At 39.6% G+C, this 18,057-nt stretch overlaps 3 protein-coding genes and 1 pseudogene across 3 annotated transcripts; 2 read left to right on the top strand and 2 right to left on the bottom strand.

The window, feature by feature from the left end:
* Positions 1-1,823: 1,823 nt before the first annotated feature.
* On the bottom strand, positions 1,824-5,621 carry LOC146468200 (uncharacterized). The gene is made up of 3 exons (XM_085125152.1): positions 5,389-5,621; positions 5,241-5,281; positions 1,824-3,543 (listed from the first exon to the last, which is right to left on the bottom strand). Exons 2-3 carry the CDS (start codon positions 5,265-5,267, stop codon positions 2,422-2,424), a joined length of 1,149 nt encoding a protein of 382 aa, XP_084981278.1. The 5' UTR covers positions 5,268-5,281; positions 5,389-5,621; the 3' UTR covers positions 1,824-2,421.
* Positions 5,622-7,123: 1,502 nt separating this feature from the next.
* Positions 7,124-9,372, top strand: LOC146468199 (uncharacterized; annotated as a pseudogene).
* A 3,243-nt stretch (positions 9,373-12,615) lies between these two features.
* LOC146468198 (histamine H2 receptor-like) lies at positions 12,616-13,643 on the top strand. Its single transcript, XM_085124666.1, has one exon. It carries the CDS (start codon positions 12,616-12,618, stop codon positions 13,564-13,566), a length of 951 nt encoding a protein of 316 aa, XP_084980792.1. The 3' UTR covers positions 13,567-13,643.
* Positions 13,644-14,546: 903 nt separating this feature from the next.
* On the bottom strand, positions 14,547-16,597 carry LOC146468197 (C-C chemokine receptor type 1-like). Its single transcript, XM_085124969.1, has one exon. The coding sequence runs from the start codon at positions 16,161-16,163 to the stop codon at positions 15,012-15,014; it is 1,152 nt and encodes a 383-aa protein (XP_084981095.1). The 5' UTR covers positions 16,164-16,597; the 3' UTR covers positions 14,547-15,011.
* Between the last annotated feature and the right edge of the window lie 1,460 nt (positions 16,598-18,057).

The raw sequence follows: 18,057 nt of genomic DNA, 5'->3' as shown, positions 1-18,057 counted from the left end.
ATCGTACTTCAGTTAAGATCTGGATAGAAACGTACCATTCAGAACGATTCTATGTTACTTTCGTTTCAACCATGAACGAGCTGTCGGCCACAACGTCTCGGTATATGTGGACGTAAAATGAGGCTACCCATAATCGATGCAGCCAGCGTTTGAACGCAGTTTCTTTGGTAACTCTCTTTAGTAGTCGCATAACAACTAGATGGAAGTTGGACAGGAGGGGGAGATAGTAGAGAATTGGACAGTAAATGAGCTACACGGACAGTTCATTTTTCAATTTACCATTTACCAAATTTATTCGCCTCCATCAATAAAATGATTCTTGCCAGCGGTCAAAGGATTTATGAAGGATGATAAATAACCAGCTGAAAATTTACAATACTGAAACAAGGGCAGCAAAGGCTGCATGGGATGGAGCTTTAACTACATTAATATTTCATTCCCTTATTGTTCTAGGAAAGAACGAAAATCTGAGATAATCAGTATGAGCGAATTGGAGTTGTAAGCCTTTGTATTAACATGGCGACTTTTATGTCCCAGAGTGGTTAGGTACATTGTAACATCAATCCTGTTTGATCACTGTGGATTTTCTAGTGCAAGGTTAGTCTGTTCCTTTTCTGTCTTTCTTCAAGGGAATCCCTCTGCAGCTCGCTTAAGATATCACTGACATCCTTAGTGTATGGATCCACCGCTGCTGAAGGATACTCCAGAACAGGTCGAACCAAGACCAGGCATTAAGAACAAACATGATAAAAGCCAGGGCCCAGTTGTTCAAAGCCCGCGATTAAGCTAATCCTGGGTTAACGAGAACTTTGATTTAGTTCCATTACTAGACAATAAAGGTTTTGCGAAAAGTTTTTGTCCTTCAGTTTTGACTTGAGACTTTTCTTTGCTATTACAGTAAAAACCCGCGTGTAAGAACCTAGAAAATTAAGAACCTCCTGGCATAAATTTGCTACTTTAATACCCCAAAATATAAGAACCTGTTTAGCCGAAAAAAATCCCAACAGGTTCTTACATGTATATTCGGGGTTAAACTATTTTATTTATAAAATTTTACCAAAAAGGTTGTCTTTAGAGATCAAAAAATTGCACAGTGAAACTAAAAATGCACAATGTATGTTAAATGTGAACTGTTGTTATAAAACAATTCGGTTACAATTGATTATAAGCATTTATTCTATAAAATACTGTAACAGTTTATAATGAAGAACAAACCATATATTATACTACAGTATTTTCTACTCCGTAAAAATTAAGAACCTAATTAAGAACCTACTTAGCCTAAAATGCCAGTAAGTACCCCAAAATATAAGAACCTGTTTTGCCAAACTCTAAAAAAGTAGGTTCTTACACGCGGGTTTTTACTGTAGTTAAAATTAGCTTTGTAAGGCATTTTAAACCGGCGAAATGAAAACCTTGGTTAACTTTTAATCGGGGATTAGCGTTAATCGGCTTTCGAACAACCGGGCCCAGGATTGAAAAACAAGATGTGTCAGAAAAATGTAGAATGTGTGGAAGCCATGCAAGAGAAACTGGCAACGTATGGAAAACAAAGATTGTGCCAGTGGTGGTTGGGGCGCTAAGTTCGATATCAAAGAAACCAAAGGATCTGCTCTCCATGCATCGGCTCACTTCTTACCAAAAGTGTCGGAAGTCTGAAGGAACGACAAATTGTGTAGAGCCCAAGACACCTCAGGCTACAGGATATAGACTGATGTCCTCTGGGTAACAGCCCACCCATACCATCTCAGGGTGTATTGCAGTTTGCAAACTCACCCTCAAAATGGCTATTCGTTTTTTTCAAAATTAGAAATAATACGTTTATTACAAATATATATTACAATTATATTACATATGTTTAAAAAATCACCTAATTGGACAATCTATATCAAGAGTTATAAAACTAGTGAATCTAGGTAAGGTAAACTTTATTTTGCCAGGGTGGCCCATTCAGCAACGAGGCTGATCTCCAGAGGGGCCCTGGACTTAAAATATATTAATTAAAAATACAAGACATCGTAATAATTAAAAAAAAAAACAGAATATAATTTAAAAATACAAGACATAAATTTAAAGATACAAGCAATAATTTAAAAAGTATAAAATATAAACAAGTATGCGATAATTTGTAAGAACCTAGTGTCTATAAAATTTAAAAATTGTAGGCATCAATTGAAGCTTAGAAAGAAGAAAGTGACTCGGCGTTTTGAATACTACGGGGTAAGAGGTTTAAAAGAGCTGAGCTGGAATATCTAAAAGTCCGTTTTGCAAGGCTAATCTTACCATTTATCATTAATTTTAAACTAATAAGCATGTTTAAAAAAAACAACGAGCGTTTAACCGAATAATCTAATTTAACTGTGTTAAGCCACGTAAAAAGACTTTAAACTAGTAAAGCTCTCACGACAGTTCCGTTTTTTATCAATCGCCTTTAGTTCTATAAGTTGCTTGCTGTCCAGTTGCCTCCTGGTTAGTTAGGGTGGACTGGGAGATGATTGCTAACACTAAAATGTAACAACGCATAGGAGAGAAATCCCTATTACTACCCTTGAAAGGTCTTCCTAATCCCAGTATTAGCAAGACATCCTCGTTGTTAATTAGGTCGCAAGGGTCAGCAAGTGAAGTATATGGAAAGGAAAATGTAACTTCTCTCTCTTTTATGTTGCACCTCATCTTTGTCTTCCCCGCTTCATAGGAGCAATCCAATGATAAGCATTCTCCATTACACTTATAAATGCCAACTGAAGGGCAATCTGTATTTACGGTAATATATTTTTTTTCGATAATGTTTCCACCTCTAAACACGTCTTCTACACTTCGATGGCTGCGTCCAACAAGAATGTCAAACAAGTTTAAATTAGGCGGTGGCAAATGTTCTAAGTACTGGACATGAACATCGTTTTTTCTATGCGGGAAGGGGATTCCTTCTACGTAACGAGAACGAAGTTTAAATTGATATTCTTGTCCAACTTTCAACTCAGGGTCTGTTGGCGTCCAATGACACATATCTGTGCCAGTTCGTAATATGGGCCTTACCAAGTCTCCACGTTCCATGTCGACGCCGATAAAACAGTAACCATTGTGCATCTTTGTCTTGGCAATCATCAAAAGATTTATGTGGTCAGGGATGAACTTAGAATTCTTTAAAGGGGTAGGACAGCCATCGTAGTAGTTGTTGTTCTCAAGCACCGCCATTAATGAAAAACACGCACTCCCCTTCGCATCTGCTGGCAAGACTCTTTTCAACTTTATATTCTTCAAACCTTCAAAATTTGGCATTCTGTCACGATGATGGTAATCATAAACTGGTGTAGCTTCCACAGTGACATTTACTGCTGGGTGAATGCAACTTGTGTAGCAGTTCTTGCAATGAACGGAAATTTTCAAAAAAAAATCGCCAATCTTGCCTGCACCATAAGCTCCAATTGGGCCCAGGTCATTTATATTCCTCAAAGCACTGTTAATTTCATTGAGACTAATAACCTCGGACAAGACATCTGGGTCATACTCTGCACGGCAACTTGGACAAATGTATTTCCGGCTCTGTTAAAAAAGGCGATAAATTAACATATTCATCTGTTTCTAGCTGTGTTTCAAAAGGATATTCGGCAGGTAACACCAGGGGGCCCAAGCAGGGAACATATTTTACAGACTGAGAAGGTAAAAAACAATGGTATGCCCCAAACAATGTAGCAGAGTAAGACGATAATGAGGCATTCTACAAACAGCTGTGAGCTGTGTTGGACAATATACCTTAGGGTCTGTTTACATGGAAGGAGGTTAACCCTCCTAGAAGGGTTACCCTTGTAGAAGGGTCATAAGATAGCCCTCTTTTACATGTGTAGAATTATCCCTTGGGTTATGTCTGCCAACAATGCCACGGAAACCTGAAGCAATCGCTTCGAAATCGACGCCGCTGAATTCACACTTCGCCTTGTACTCTTAGATGTACTTGAGCAGTTCAATGGTTTCGGGTGTCCATGGAAATTTTGTTGCCCTCTTTCGATGAAGAAGTTGGTCGATTGGCCGCTTTTCTTTTACCTTTCAATTTACTACGTGGCTGTTCAAGTACAGCTCCGTCTCTTGAGCCTTCGTTTTGGTTAAGAATTTCGCCTATTAATTGGACAATCACATCATCAGGAGAATATTTTATTCCATTCAAGCTGTTGCCCTCATTCCGGCTTGGATTGGCCGCTTTGTCAGCATAGTTCTCAGGTTTATAACTGTGCAAAGCCATGTTTACAGTTGACGGGAATGTAACAGTTATCTGATCGCCCTAAATGTGACCCTTCTAGGAGGGTAATCCTTACCTTGAGCGTTTACATGGCTTAAACAAACAAAACGTTGACCCTCTTAGAAGGGTAACCCTAGCAAGCAGATAAGGTTACCCTCCTCCTAGGGTAACCCTACCTTGCATGTAAACAAAACCGAGGATCATGTGACTGTCAAGGGCTATTCTCCTTCCATGTAGACAAGCCCTAAATGTGACATCGTTATTCTCATAGAAGAATTGTATGCTGAAGATGGAAGTGATAATAGTAAGCGTCATGTGATGAGTATCCATGGCACTGGTGTGGAAATGGTTATGATTGGCGAGCTTTTGTCTGATTTTTGTGAAACAAATGATATGAAAGGGACTTTGTCTTGATACCGGGATTATCCCAATGTGATATGGATGGCTCCTGATGGGCAGAACCAAAATTGGAATGAGTCGGAGATGGGAATCTAGATGGTGTTAGTGCGGTGCATGGTGAGGACGTAGCCTCACATCATCATCTTGTTGTGGGGAAAGTTAGAAACAGTCTGGCAGAACTGTTAAAAGCAGGAGTGGAAAAGGGAGAATGTGGTGGCCGAAATAAGAGCTGGAGGAAGGAGGAAGGAAGTTAGAAGTCAAACTGCTGGCAGCAAGAACAAGGAGCTAACGGAGGGAAATCAGGGAAATGTACAAGGAAGGTAACAGGAATGTGGAGTTTTGCTGTAGGAAAGACAAGAGGGTTCATACTAGTAAACTAGCTGCGCAAGCTGAAGCTGCTGCTCGACAAGGGGATATGAAAATTTTGTATTAAATCACAAACAAGTTGAGTGGAAGGTGAAAGAGACAGAGTGAACAATATCGGGGCTACGAGCTATACTGGTTGGCTGCAAAGGGAGCAGGTGTGGAGTCGGTAGGATGAGATGTTATCAGCACCTCTTCACCATGTGGATAAAGAGTGCAGCAGAAATTACAAAAATTTACTTACCAATACATTTGTTTGTTCATTCATCATCCTGTCTTCAATTCCTAAACATTGAGACGAAGAAATTATTATCATTATTGACTGCGAGTTCTGTTGTTAGGTCGATAGATGCTGGACGTACTTAACTCAACCACTCAATGACTTACTTCACCTCTCTCGTTTACCTTCTTTATCTTGTTTCCAGTCTTCCTCTCTTTGACGCCTCTCACGTTTTGCTCCTCTTTCCCGTCTTGGTTAAAGTAGAGTGTTTCCACCGTCCTACGATCATGCAACGCCCGTAGACCCGGTGTTGGAAACTGGGGACATGATACCAGCCCCTTTGAAAGGCTTGGGGTACCTGTCCCCACTGCTACCCAGTTTCCTGGGTCAGCTAAATAAAGGTTGATCCGAATCGATGGTTATACGTTTCTGACTCCGCATCCATGTGGGATTGTATATGACATGACGATAGACTAACGCTCATTGCGTAAGCATTGGAATTTCCTAACGGTAGCCAAATTACCTTATCACCTCTGTTGATAAAAGCAAACATTCGTCTCCCCTTCCCACCAAACCAGCAGCCCGGCTTCTTTAGAAACTAAGTGCTTATCCATATGGGTCATTACTTGACCTCATTTCTTTTCACTACGCATGCGTGTTTTGACTTTATGCCTTCACTCACTCTTTTTCTTCACTTCCTTGCACCTGTGTGGTCCATCAGGCTTGCCCTTCGCTTCACTGGCGAAAAACGTCTGATTGGTTGAAATTCAACCACGTGACTTAGTAGTTCAGCCCGACGCGCGGAGCCTGGATCGTAACAACAATTCCTATCAAAATGGCGGCCGATGATCTGCATGATGGCGAACTTTTCAAAAAAATTTTACGACCAGCCTGAAGACATTAGCGTAAAATTTTCAAACTGTCCTTGTCTCTTTAACGTAGTTTATTTTGTACAGAGGATTTAAAGTTTGTACAAGAGAGGAAAAAAAGCAGACGAACATAAACGTTTATCACGAGAAGGGTGTACGTGAGATGTCTTGTCAGATAATTATACTTCGCGGTGTTCTCGGCCGAGAGCTATACGTGTGGACTAATGCTCATCTTGAGAGCAGCTGCCTGTAAGAATCGAGAACTGCATTTTAGCGACCACTTGGTCGAATTTCTGATATTTCGTCTGAAGATACCCTTGGATTAACTATTTTCGAAAATCATATTTTAAAGATCATGGTTCCAAGGTGTTTCATTTTTAAGAGGAAATTGCTAGAGTTTGAAATGCGGCCTAGGTGCGGTCACTGGCCAATGAAAACCGCGAAAATTTAGGTCAAAGGACAAAGCCCCGTTCACGGTGTGAAAAAACCCAATGAACTTGAAACTTTGCACAGACCTAGACCAACCATCTCACAAGAAAATTAATACAATAAACATTTCAAACTCGTTGGCTGCTTTCTAAAGTATGAAGGTTTGTGTACGCTACTCAAAATGGCCTTGAAACCAATGCTTATTTTCATTAAAATAAAAGTGTTTCTGGTATGGTAACAAATTTGCATACCATTTCGACGTCGCAGTTATAGAAGAAGAAGAAGAAGAAGAAGAAGATGAAGAAGAACCTTTATTGATTTATAACGCTCAGGGTAGCCCCTTCAGATGCAAAAAGCTGTCTGTTATCAATGGGAGCCCTGAGCACAACAATGTCACGACTAAACCTACAATATACATATACATTAAACTAATACTTATAATAAAATAGATAGAAAACTATGTACGAATAAAAATTTAGAAACAAATAAATAGGAAATACCATCAAGATAGTTTGCAACCTAGTTCCCAGCGTCTCTCTTCTTCCCGCCCCCAGGGGGGCGGGAAGAAGAGAGACGCTGGGAACTAGGTTGGATAGTTTGTTAAAAAGAGTGCAACCATAGTAGTAAAAGATCGTTTTGCGATCTCAGTCCTCACTGCAGGCGGATGTAAAAGGTTGCTTTGTCTAGTGGTGCGCGCATGGATTATATTATTACGTTTAAAATATCGAGTTACAGTTGTTTTGTACACACTGCCTTTACATTGATTTGAGCCGTCGCTGCTTAAGGGACCACTCAAAACTGTTTGTTTTGACTTGTCAAAAGGTTTAATTAAGATAGTAGATTATCAGCTGTCAATTTGATATCTGTTACCTGGCGCGTGAATCAGTCTTTGTCTATTGTACCTTACTGTACTAAGCTATCATTCTGCAATCGAGCTAGCAGTCTCAGACTCCGTTCATTCACCATTCAGACTCCGTTTACCCTGGATAGATCGCCTGGTGGACTTTGTCAACACGAAAGGCAGTGGTTGCCACGTAGACCTGAGTCGCGCTTATCGCCAGATTCCTGTAGATCCCGGCGATTACCATCTTCTGGGTTTCCAAGTTGATGGGAACTTTTATTTTCATTCAGCCTTTCCGCTTGGCCTTCGATCAGCCACTTTAGCTTTCCCGACGCACTACACACAAAGCGTTGTGTACATTTTTAACATTGCGGGAATTTTAGTGGACGTATATATCGACGATTTCTACGGAGCGTGTAAACCCAGTCATTCTCACTCTGCTTGTCAAAGGATGAATACTTTATTCGACGAGTTGGGTTTGTTAGCATTGGCTGCCAAAGATGTACCCCCATGTCATCGCATGGTGTGTTTAGCGCGGTCTGTTTCGGCGAGTACTTCAAGCGCAGCTTTCTTTCTACCATTTTGGCTTTAACATTGCACATCAATGATATGAATTGGAACTTTTGACTGTTGTTGTAACGGTCAAACTTTGGGCTACACGGCTTCAAGGTCTAAACGTTGAACTTTACTCTGATGACACCGCCTGCATCGCTGCGATTATCAACAAGTCATCGTCAAATGTTCACATGCAGTGTTGTTTACGCGAACTCTGTTGATCCTTTCTGTTCATATTTCTTTAGTTGTTCATCATGTACCAAGCAGAGAGAACTCCATTGCTGTTTCGCTCAACCACTACAACTCGGATTTTTCCGCTAGACAGTCTAGACAATTTGTTGTCAATTATGTGGTCACCCATGAACTCGTAGAGGTCTCTCTACAAGACACTTTATTAAGTTTTTTCCTTCTTTAATGCATTTTTTCTTTTTCTTTTTTTTTGCCGATCGCTCTCAAACGTTAGTTGATTACGCGTATCATGTCCAGCGATTTGCCTTTCAAGAATCGACGAAACGCAATATGCGTAGCCACTTGCAAGCCTATCTAACTGTTTTTGCGCTCATTATCAGTTTAGTACGTAGCTTATCTAGTTTTTTACTCATTAGCGTCATATCAGTCACTCCTCAATTATACAAATATTCTGAAGCACATCAACAACGCTTTAGGCGCCGATCTGTCTTTCATGTCCGATAAACGACTGTTCTCTTACACAGCGAGGATTAAGGCGCGTGATGGGTGATCGTATTTCTCACACATTTCCTATCACTGTAGACATTAATTACGCATTTTTCAGTCATTTCAGGCACGCAATGTTTTTCATGTCTGCATGCGTTCCGCTTTTCTGGTCGCAATTTTCTCATTTCTTAGAATCTCCAATTTGGCTCCGTACACTTTGTCTGAAGTCCATTCTAGCACTAGTTTCTTTCTTCGTCGTAGGGATATTACTTTCACAGCCTCTGGTGCTTAGGATCTTGAAGATATCACTTCCAGATATCCCCAACTCCATTTTGTGTTCAGTAACCGCGCTCACGACTTATTTCACGGTTTTCTTAGCACCACACGGTTCTGGTTTCACACCCGGAGGATCCCTCGCATTTTTCTTTGCGCAGTTTCAGAAAAGGGGGTGCCACTTTTGCCTTCAATTGCGGAGCTCCCACCGAGGCTCAAGGGGATTGGAAAAGCGATGCTTACTACTTAGTTTATCTCACTTTATCATCTTCCAAAAAATTAGCTCTTTTGCAAGCCATCACCACTAAACTAGCAAATGGCTTGTTTACCAATAACATAACAATTAGTCGGGTTTGGGGTTTTAATTTCTGGTTCGCTCGTTTTCTCATGGTTAATAAAGATCCAGAGACTTTTGCCCCATCCCAGTCTCAAGCCTTGTCTTTAGTTGTTTGTATTAATTAAGTCAACACGGCAGGAACAAAGTCATACGTTTTCCTCCATTTTACTGATCGACTCCTTTATTTAAGAAGATAAAGGAGCTGTAAAGTTTGATTTGTTGCACATGTTTCGTAGGCTAATTGACCGGAACAAATATATATATTTTAGAGCAGAATAGGAAAGAAATCTGGGATCGAAAAACATTGAATAGCTGTCTTCAGTTAGTCTGGTTAATTTTTATGGCCTAATATGTGATGTTTGGAAACATTCACGGGCTCCAGATGTCAAGTGTTTGTGAATTCGTGACGTGATTTTGAGCCGCAAGTATTGTACGCATATTCGATCTGCCCTGAGTGGGAAAGAGTTTGAATCAGAGCTTGAGACTTGGAACAAATAAAGTTTTTTTCTTCGTTTTTCAAGATATGAAATTTAATTTAGAGATAATTACATACCAGAGACACTTTTATTTTAATGAAAATAAGCATTTGTTTCAAGGCCATTTTGAGTAAGGTACACGACTGGCTTCATGCTTTAGAAAGCAGCCAGCGCGTTTGGAATGTTCATTGTATTAATTTTCTTGTGAGATGGTTGGTCTAGGTTTGTGTAAAGTTTCAAGTTCATTGAGTTATTTCACACCGTGAATGGGGCTTCGTCCTATGATTTAAATTTTCGCGGTTTTCATCGGCCCGTGACCGCACCTAGGCCGCATTTCAAACTCTTGCAATTTTCTCTAAAAATAAAATACTTTGGAACTTTCAAACATGATTTTCGAAAATAGTTAATGCCATCCATGGGTATCTTCAGACAAAATATCAGAAATTCGACCAAGTGGTCGCTGAAATGCAGGCATTGTGGACCTGTTGATTAGGGAAGAAAACCCAGAGCAGGCGAAGAGTGCCATGATACCTTGAGAGAATTCGATGAGTCTACGACTCATCGTGGACTGATACCACTAACACGATGTGTGCGTACTTGAAAGGGTATGTATACAGTATATGTATACTGTGTATAAGCTACTTTGAGACTCAAAATAAGAAATTTATTTGTAGTTAACGAAAGAATTGTTTCAGGCTTGCTTTGCTTTTAAATAATCTTGCCAAGTATGAAACAAACAAAAAAAACAACAACAACTGACTGGTCGAGTGAAGGCAAGCGCGAATAAAGTGCAAATTTAAAAGAATGTGACGGATGTCGCTGAGTCGTCGTCTGTAGTGTAGAGTGACTTTCCCCGGTGCCGTGCGGTAGCTCTCCTTAGTTTTATCCCGATATCAAAAAAGTGCTGTTAGTTGTTGTAAGTATTTGCCATTGCGTTCTGAAAGCCTAAATCTCACAAGGTGAGCAAATTTAGCATGTTTAGGGAAAATTCAAATGACCCTAAAGGGCAATTTGTTCAAGATTAAAAGCGAGTGACAACAAGAATTCTTCAAATGCGGGTCAGAAATGTGGGAAGTTCGAATGGTGAGGCAGCCTCAGACATCCAAACCCGTTAACTCGTTATTTCTGTCGGCATCTGAAGCAACAGCCATAAGATCTGGTTAGTAAGGGTCGTTTCTTTATGAGTTCTGTTAGGCTTTCGCTTTCTCTTTATTTGAATTTGACCTCTCTGTTTGTTTTGCGACTATGCTTAAGCTTATTATGCTGCGAAAAACATGACGCTGCATAAGGAGCAACTCAAAAAGCCCTTCCCGCCAACTGATGAGATGAGATAAAGGAAAGACAAAGGAGGATCGAAACTGTGATTGTGCCTGTTCATATAATAGCATATTCAAAAACACACTCAATAGGCTGATATACAGAAAAAGGATGAAAACATTGAGCTGCCGTAACACAAACAAAGCGCAGCAAGACAATCAAAACAAAACACAGCCAACTGTTACTCTTTTACTCTTGGACGAGACTATTCAGTTTTTTGAAGAAATATCCAACTAAGAAGTGCTAAAAATAGCAAAAGTTCAAAATTTCCGGGATAACGTACTCCAGACGACCCCCCCCCCCCCCCCCCCCCACGTAGAGGCTCGTACCTTCAGCGTTCGCAACGCTTGCCCCGCCTCTCCTGAAGGTCTGGCTAAGGCCCTGCTATTTTGCTGTTGATACTTTTTCTTCTTTGTCACGTACTTTCGCTAAAGAAAAACAACACTTTGCAGCTGACCTTAAACAAACCAAATGAAGGAATTTTACCTTTGACTGTATTACACAGTGTGTTGTTAAAGATAGGAGTTTATAAAGATTTGTTACAGAATAAATTTCGAGAAGTAAATTGGACATGCTTAATTGATTTCATTGAAGAAAGAAACAGATATACTGCATATTAAGTATAAGAAACAAACTAAATCTTATATATGTACTTTTAAAGCAATTGGGATAGTAAAACATTTAGGGTAATTACGAGATAAATATAGAAAAACCAGACGGAAAGCTCGACGATGTAATACGCTTTTCCCTCCTTCTTTGGAAAACCCAATTGTCAACTCCCGAGCATTTCTCTTCTGAAGGCACGACTGGACCTGTACAGTAATAGGCGTCGAGGTAGAACGGAAAAGTCCGTGTTTTCAAAATGTAAAATGGTAAAATACTACTCTTCACTCTTAGCTGTTTGTTTCCTAAATTTTTCTCGTTGTAATTTGCATATTATCATGTGTTTAAATTTCAATATATTACCTTAAAATGTTTCACCCGATCTTTCCGTGCGCCAGCTCAGTGTCACTCACTACGAACCTCGCGCATGCGCACAGCCTAACAACCAAACATAGCCAAACCTTCTAAAATTTGTCTTTCCCCACTTTTTATGCCAGATACAACACGACAAAAATCTGTACTCTATTTCGAACTAGATCAAAAATACTCCCTTCTCTATTCGGGGAATTTGCACGCGCACATCTACAAGGCTTCTATCAGGTCCGGGAGGGGTAACACCCGCCAGTCACCAGTGATACCAATAAATTTTCTCATGAACTGCCAGCAGCGTTGAGCCGAAGTGTAATCAAACAGGACAATAACAAATGAAGTTTTCCCCTTTTATGGTTTTGGTTTATTAAAGCTGAAGACTTTATTGACATTTTTCAATTGCGGCTGTTTGTACAGCTGGATGGAAGTGATTTCCAGTAGAAAAGAAATGAAAAATGATGGAGTGAAGTTACACCTCGATCAGCGTTTGAGTAAACAGAACTGCAAGTGTTCTTACGAGGACACAAAACTTCTCAAGGGAAGAATCAACAAATCTATATTAAAAACAAAGCATTACGAGCTGCAGTTCATTACTGGCTTGTGGCAAGAAGAGATCGATTCGACATAAGACGTTCACTTTAAAGCCTTACAGAAAATGGTCAATGGAAACTGTACGCTTTGCGGAACAATTGGTGCGTCACTTGAGCAAACGTCTCACATAATTCTGGCTTTCCTGAACACCAGTTCTGGGTTTTTATCTGTGGCGAGCAATCTGTTGGTTTTGACAGCAATTTATAACTACTCTCCCTTGAAGAAGGTATCAAGCTTTTTCATTGCATCTCTGGCTGCGGCTGATTTGTTAGTGGGTCTTCTTATGAATCCAATTAATGCCGCACTTTTTATCATAAAGGTAACCGAAGATAATTTTTATCATCCTTTGATAGTCGCTGAACAATGGTTGTGGGTTCAAACAGTCGTAACTTCGACTTTTACTCTGACAGCTGTATCTATAGAGCGCTATATCGCCGTAACAAATTGCTTTCGCTACTTCGAAATTGTCACTGTGAAACGCTGTGTATGCTGTGTTGCATCAATATGGATTTTCTCTATCACATACGCCTCCTTTCGCTTTGCCATCCGTCAAGCAGAAGATCTTCCCTCGTTGTGGATGTCTACAACTATTTTAACAATGTTTCTTCCTTTCTTTGTCATTTTATATTGCTATATTCGCATTTTCAAAGCTGCTCGCCATCAGTGTGGTCGAATTGCTTCCGACAGCACGGTAAACGTAGAGTACTGCAGAGAAGTTTTGAAAAACAAGAAAGCAGCATGGACTTTATGCATAGTGATCGGCTTGTTCGTTTTGTTGTGGATGCCCAGTTTTGCAGTCTCATTGTGGGACATTTCAACCTCCAATCCTTGCGACAGACTGTGTATAAGCTATATGTGGTTTTGGGCCACCCTACTGTCATTTGCAAGCTCGTTTTGTAATCCCTGGGTTTACGCAATTCGCATGAGAGAGTTTCGACTAGCTTTCTTCAAAGTGCTGCACATCAACACACTGAAAGTTACAGTACAGTCCGTGGAACATGGGAAATCCTCATAAATGAAGAGGAAACTATTTCAATTTTTTAAGAGTTCTAGACTTTAAGAGACCAAAAAAATTTACGACCAACAGCTGAGGCGGCGGAGCGTTTTGAAACGTCGGGGGAGGGGGGGGGGGGGGGGGGGCTCATCTTTCACCCATTCCCCCAGCCATGCGTATAGCCCTTTGTGTTGTTCGTTGGCACAAGTAAACCTCTTTGCAATCTTTACAGTGTCTAGAGTGTCCGTAATCAATTTGTGACAATGTATTAGAAGGCAGTTGTTCAGGCGGTCCTGCTTCATGGTGCTTCCTAGGTAGTTCTTGAGTCGTCTGAGGGCAGAAAATGTGAGCTCTGAAGTCGCGGATGCTACTGGTAACATCAAATACATCCGTAAGAGTTTGTGTACCTCTCCTAACAGTGTTTTGGTGACAGGAGTTTTGTTGAAAGCTTCGCACATGGTCGGTTTATCAGTTTGTAACTTGACATATATCGGGTAGCGCAGTTTTCACTGCATCAAACGTTTTACAACATATTATTTCGCCAAGCGCGATGCTGGTAAAACGATTTGTGAAAAGATCACGAGATTGAATAGTTTGCCAATTTTTAAGCTGCGCTAGCGATATTTTCGGCACCAAAACGTGGGGGGGGGGGGGGGGGGGGTTACAGTCTCCCCCTCCTCCACCGCCCGTCATTCCAAACTTATGTGAGTGTTTCTATCAAGTTTATAGAAATACAGACAAACTTTTAGCTGTTACCTGTATTTTAATTAAATAACCCAACGATCGATAGTTTTAGAAACACGATCCGCAACCAATAAGATTGTACGTTCAACTAAATAAATACTAATACAAACAATCTGAAAGGTTATTGAACGTTTCTCAATTTATACATGTTATATGAAAATTATCAATATTGGTCCAAAGTGCTACAGTAGAACCTCCCTCTGGATGGCACATTAACAACAACAAGCGACGTCAGCGATATCTTCGCTTTAAGCTTGTCATGCAACACTCAACAGCAACATCACTGGGCTTCTTTGAATCACGTGGCTCTCAAGAGCGGCGCTTATTGGATGCAAAACGATACGGCTCGTTTTAAACCAACTTAAAAGCATACAGTGATATTCAAGTCTTAAACTGAGTCGTTGTTGTCGGTTTTAAAAAAATAAAAACTTAAGAGAGTAGTTTTGTTTTGTTACAAAAAAAATACATGAGTTCTAATAAGCGCCACTCCCGAGCAAACGGAAATATTTCAAATAAATACTTTAGTCGTGCGTTAAATTTCACAAAGTAGCAAATAAGTTCGCTTAAAAAAGCTGTTAACACGTTGTACTTCCTGTCACGTACATTGTAATAAACAAAAGAAATGGACTGAACAAGTGCTGAAGAAATATTCTGCGGCAAAATGCGGTGATATTCTTGGAAACTTACAGTCAGTTAAAAACGACACATTCATAAAATCAAACTTAAAGATGTGATGTTTTCAAGTTTGTTTCTTTCGCTTCATTCAAGTCCAAAGTAAATGCACGTCTTTGACCTGAATAAGTACAGACTTTTTGTTTACGTTTCTTACGCCATTCTCCACACTTATTTTCGCAAATAATTGTTTTCACCTCCTCTCTGAAGCTCCGATTGTAGTAACCAAATATTATAGGATTTAAGACTGAACTGAAGAAAGTCATCGTTTCAAATATCATGCTAATTAACAAATACGTCGTGCGTTTTTTCTTCTCTTCTCTAAACATTGGCTTTTCGAGTTCAGCGCTGTTAAAAATACCGAAATCGTCTTCATTGTTGATGATCTCTTCAAACATCGATCCGTGGTCATACCGTAGAAAAGCGCTCACAGTTTCCCAAATAAGGTGAGGACCCCACGTAATAAAATACGTAAGAACAACCAACACCATCATTTTGACTGCTCGGAGTTTAGACCTCGCCACATGCGAGTTCATTGCCTTGTTTCGAGCGCGTTTCCATAAAACCTGTAGAACATTTCCATAGGCAAATCCCATGAAAACCAAAGGAATTAAAAATGAACATCCAAGAAACACCGTTACGGTAATCTGAAACGGCAAGCCATGTGTTTGATGGCATTGCCACATTTTTCTCAAACTTTCTTCGTTGATCACAGTACCTCGTGTACTGTACAAATATGGCGCCGAACAGACTGCTCCGTAAATCCACGACACTACCACCAAATTACGGCTGTGTTTCCATGTGATTCTTCTCGCTGTAAAGGGATGAACAATATGGATGTAACGATCAAATGCAATTCCAGCAAGAAGAGAGAAAGTAACAGCTAAAGTCGTATATATCCCAAATTCTGCAACTTTGCATTTCTCGTCTCCGGTACCCGTCTCATCTGTAAGTGCATAGGAGGTGAAGATGACTCGGAAGAGAATATCAGTGATAGCTAGGTTCAACAAATGGAAGTTGGAGAAGCTTTTAAAGCACTTCTTCTTGCGAACCAAGATCCAACAAATCGCAACATTTTCAACGATACCACAGATGTTTAAGATGAAGACTACTCTGTAGAGCACTTTGTAAACAGCGAACAAATCGTCTAAATCAAGAGCTTCACCATTCGTATCTTCGTCTTTTGTGTCATTTTTAGCCATTATTACTGAGCAGAGCTTCGAAACGAGTCCTCGAAAGAGGATTCTCGCAACTAGCCAATCAGCGGAGTAAAATGCAATTTAAATTTCTTTCTTTCTTTCTTCTTCTCCTTTTCAAATAAACCCGAGTAAATTCTTCGAAGCAACTCTGCACAGAAACGTCAACAGAACCTGCGCTTTGAAATGAAATGTTTAAGCAATCTGTCCGTTGTAGTTCATTTTAAAGAATGTTGGCCAACTGATGGGCGAATAATTACTGTTCCTTCATATCAGCAGTCGTTCTACGGAAGTGCATAAATTACAAGTAATACAGTAACCCTGCATTAGAAGGCAATATCGATGTCGTGTGGGTTCTTACAAAAGGTTTCTGAAATTGCTTCCTTTTTTGAAAGCTTTTAACGTCTCTTAAGGATGTGTAAACGTCAACGTTTTGAAGGTTTTCATAACCAATAAGACCAAACTTGTTGTTCAACGTTGGAATACATTTTATATTAGTGACAGGCAATTTCGTAGCGCCCTGTTTATTTGTAGACTTTTCAATGGTGTGGAACACGAGCCAGCTTCTTTTTGATCAATGAAATGAAGACTGATAAATTTCAGATACAAACAGAGCGAGACCAGGCAAGATAATAAAAAAAATTTTAAGTAGACTGCTGTAAACACTGATCAAACAACCTGCCAAAGGCATAATTACAATATTTCGCTTGATCAACATCAGCCTTTATTAGCTGGATGTTTTCCAGCGGAAATACTTGAATTACGCGTTTTGTACATTGTTTGATCACGTATAGAAGAACCACATATAAGTAAGGGTATAAACCGAAAAAAAAAATGGAGCCAAAAGTTGCTATCGCATTTTCAAAAAAAAAAAAAACTGTTGCGCTATTGATCAAAAATGATTTGCGGAAAAATCATTGTAACGATTTCGGAAATGCGAACAATTGTAAGAAATTTCCATCATTGATAATTTTATCTTGCAAGTATTTGGTTAATAAAATTGGTAACCAACATCGCAGTGTAGAGTTAAACACACTTTCATAGTTACTTTCCATTGTTTAATACATGTTTATCATTGGAGTTATTTTCATAGAAAGATCCAATCAGAAGTGCAGGTATAATTAAATAATGTACAAAGTTTCTTGCGTTTATAGCACGTCAATTAAAAAAATAGGTCCTAGACTCCCTCCTCCTATCTACGACGTCTATAGCCAGCCCCTTAACTGTAACCCGGCCATTCCAATGTCCATCTGGCAACGTAGACTCTTTCAATTTGATTAAGACTTGTTCCCACAATGAGCTAAAAGAAGTGTTTTTTACGGGGGAGGGGGAGTCCAGTGACAGTGACGCCATTATGTCAACATGCAACTCATCAAGGTTATTGTTTTCTGCCTTGATTCATATCAATCTTTAGGAAATTAAGTAAAAAGAAACTACTAGAGTTTTTTCTATAATTGTGAAACAAAAAGGTCATGTGCTGGGTGGCAGCTAGAGTAAATTCTAGCTGTATAGAAAAAAGGTATGGAGAAAACAGTTTTCAGAAAATTTCAAGACGCCATGTTGGAGTTCTTGGTGTCCAGGCTCTTTGAGACACCAACATGGCGGCCAAAAACGTCACTACACAAATTAAAGCCGACAATGAACACAATATTCCAATTTGTCTTCATAAATAATTAGATGACACTTTTACGTTATTATTATCAACACAAAACTATTGATTTTCAGTAATTTTTGGAAATTCTTGTGTTTCTGCCTGCAAGCAACGATTTGGTCAAATTTCAAAATGTTTTATTTCTTGAGCAAAGCAACATCTCGATTTGAAAATTTCCTTAACGATTTTGGCGTACTGGTGTGTTAACTATGTTAAGATTGGAGATTTGTGGTGCGATTAGTTTAAATT

Source organism: Pavona decussata, unplaced genomic scaffold (genome assembly GCF_977016875.1).
Source record: "Pavona decussata unplaced genomic scaffold, jaPavDecu1.1 SCAFFOLD_133, whole genome shotgun sequence".
Lineage (NCBI taxonomy): Eukaryota > Metazoa > Cnidaria > Anthozoa > Scleractinia > Agariciidae > Pavona > Pavona decussata.
This window is presented reverse-complemented; position numbering and strand designations above follow the sequence as displayed.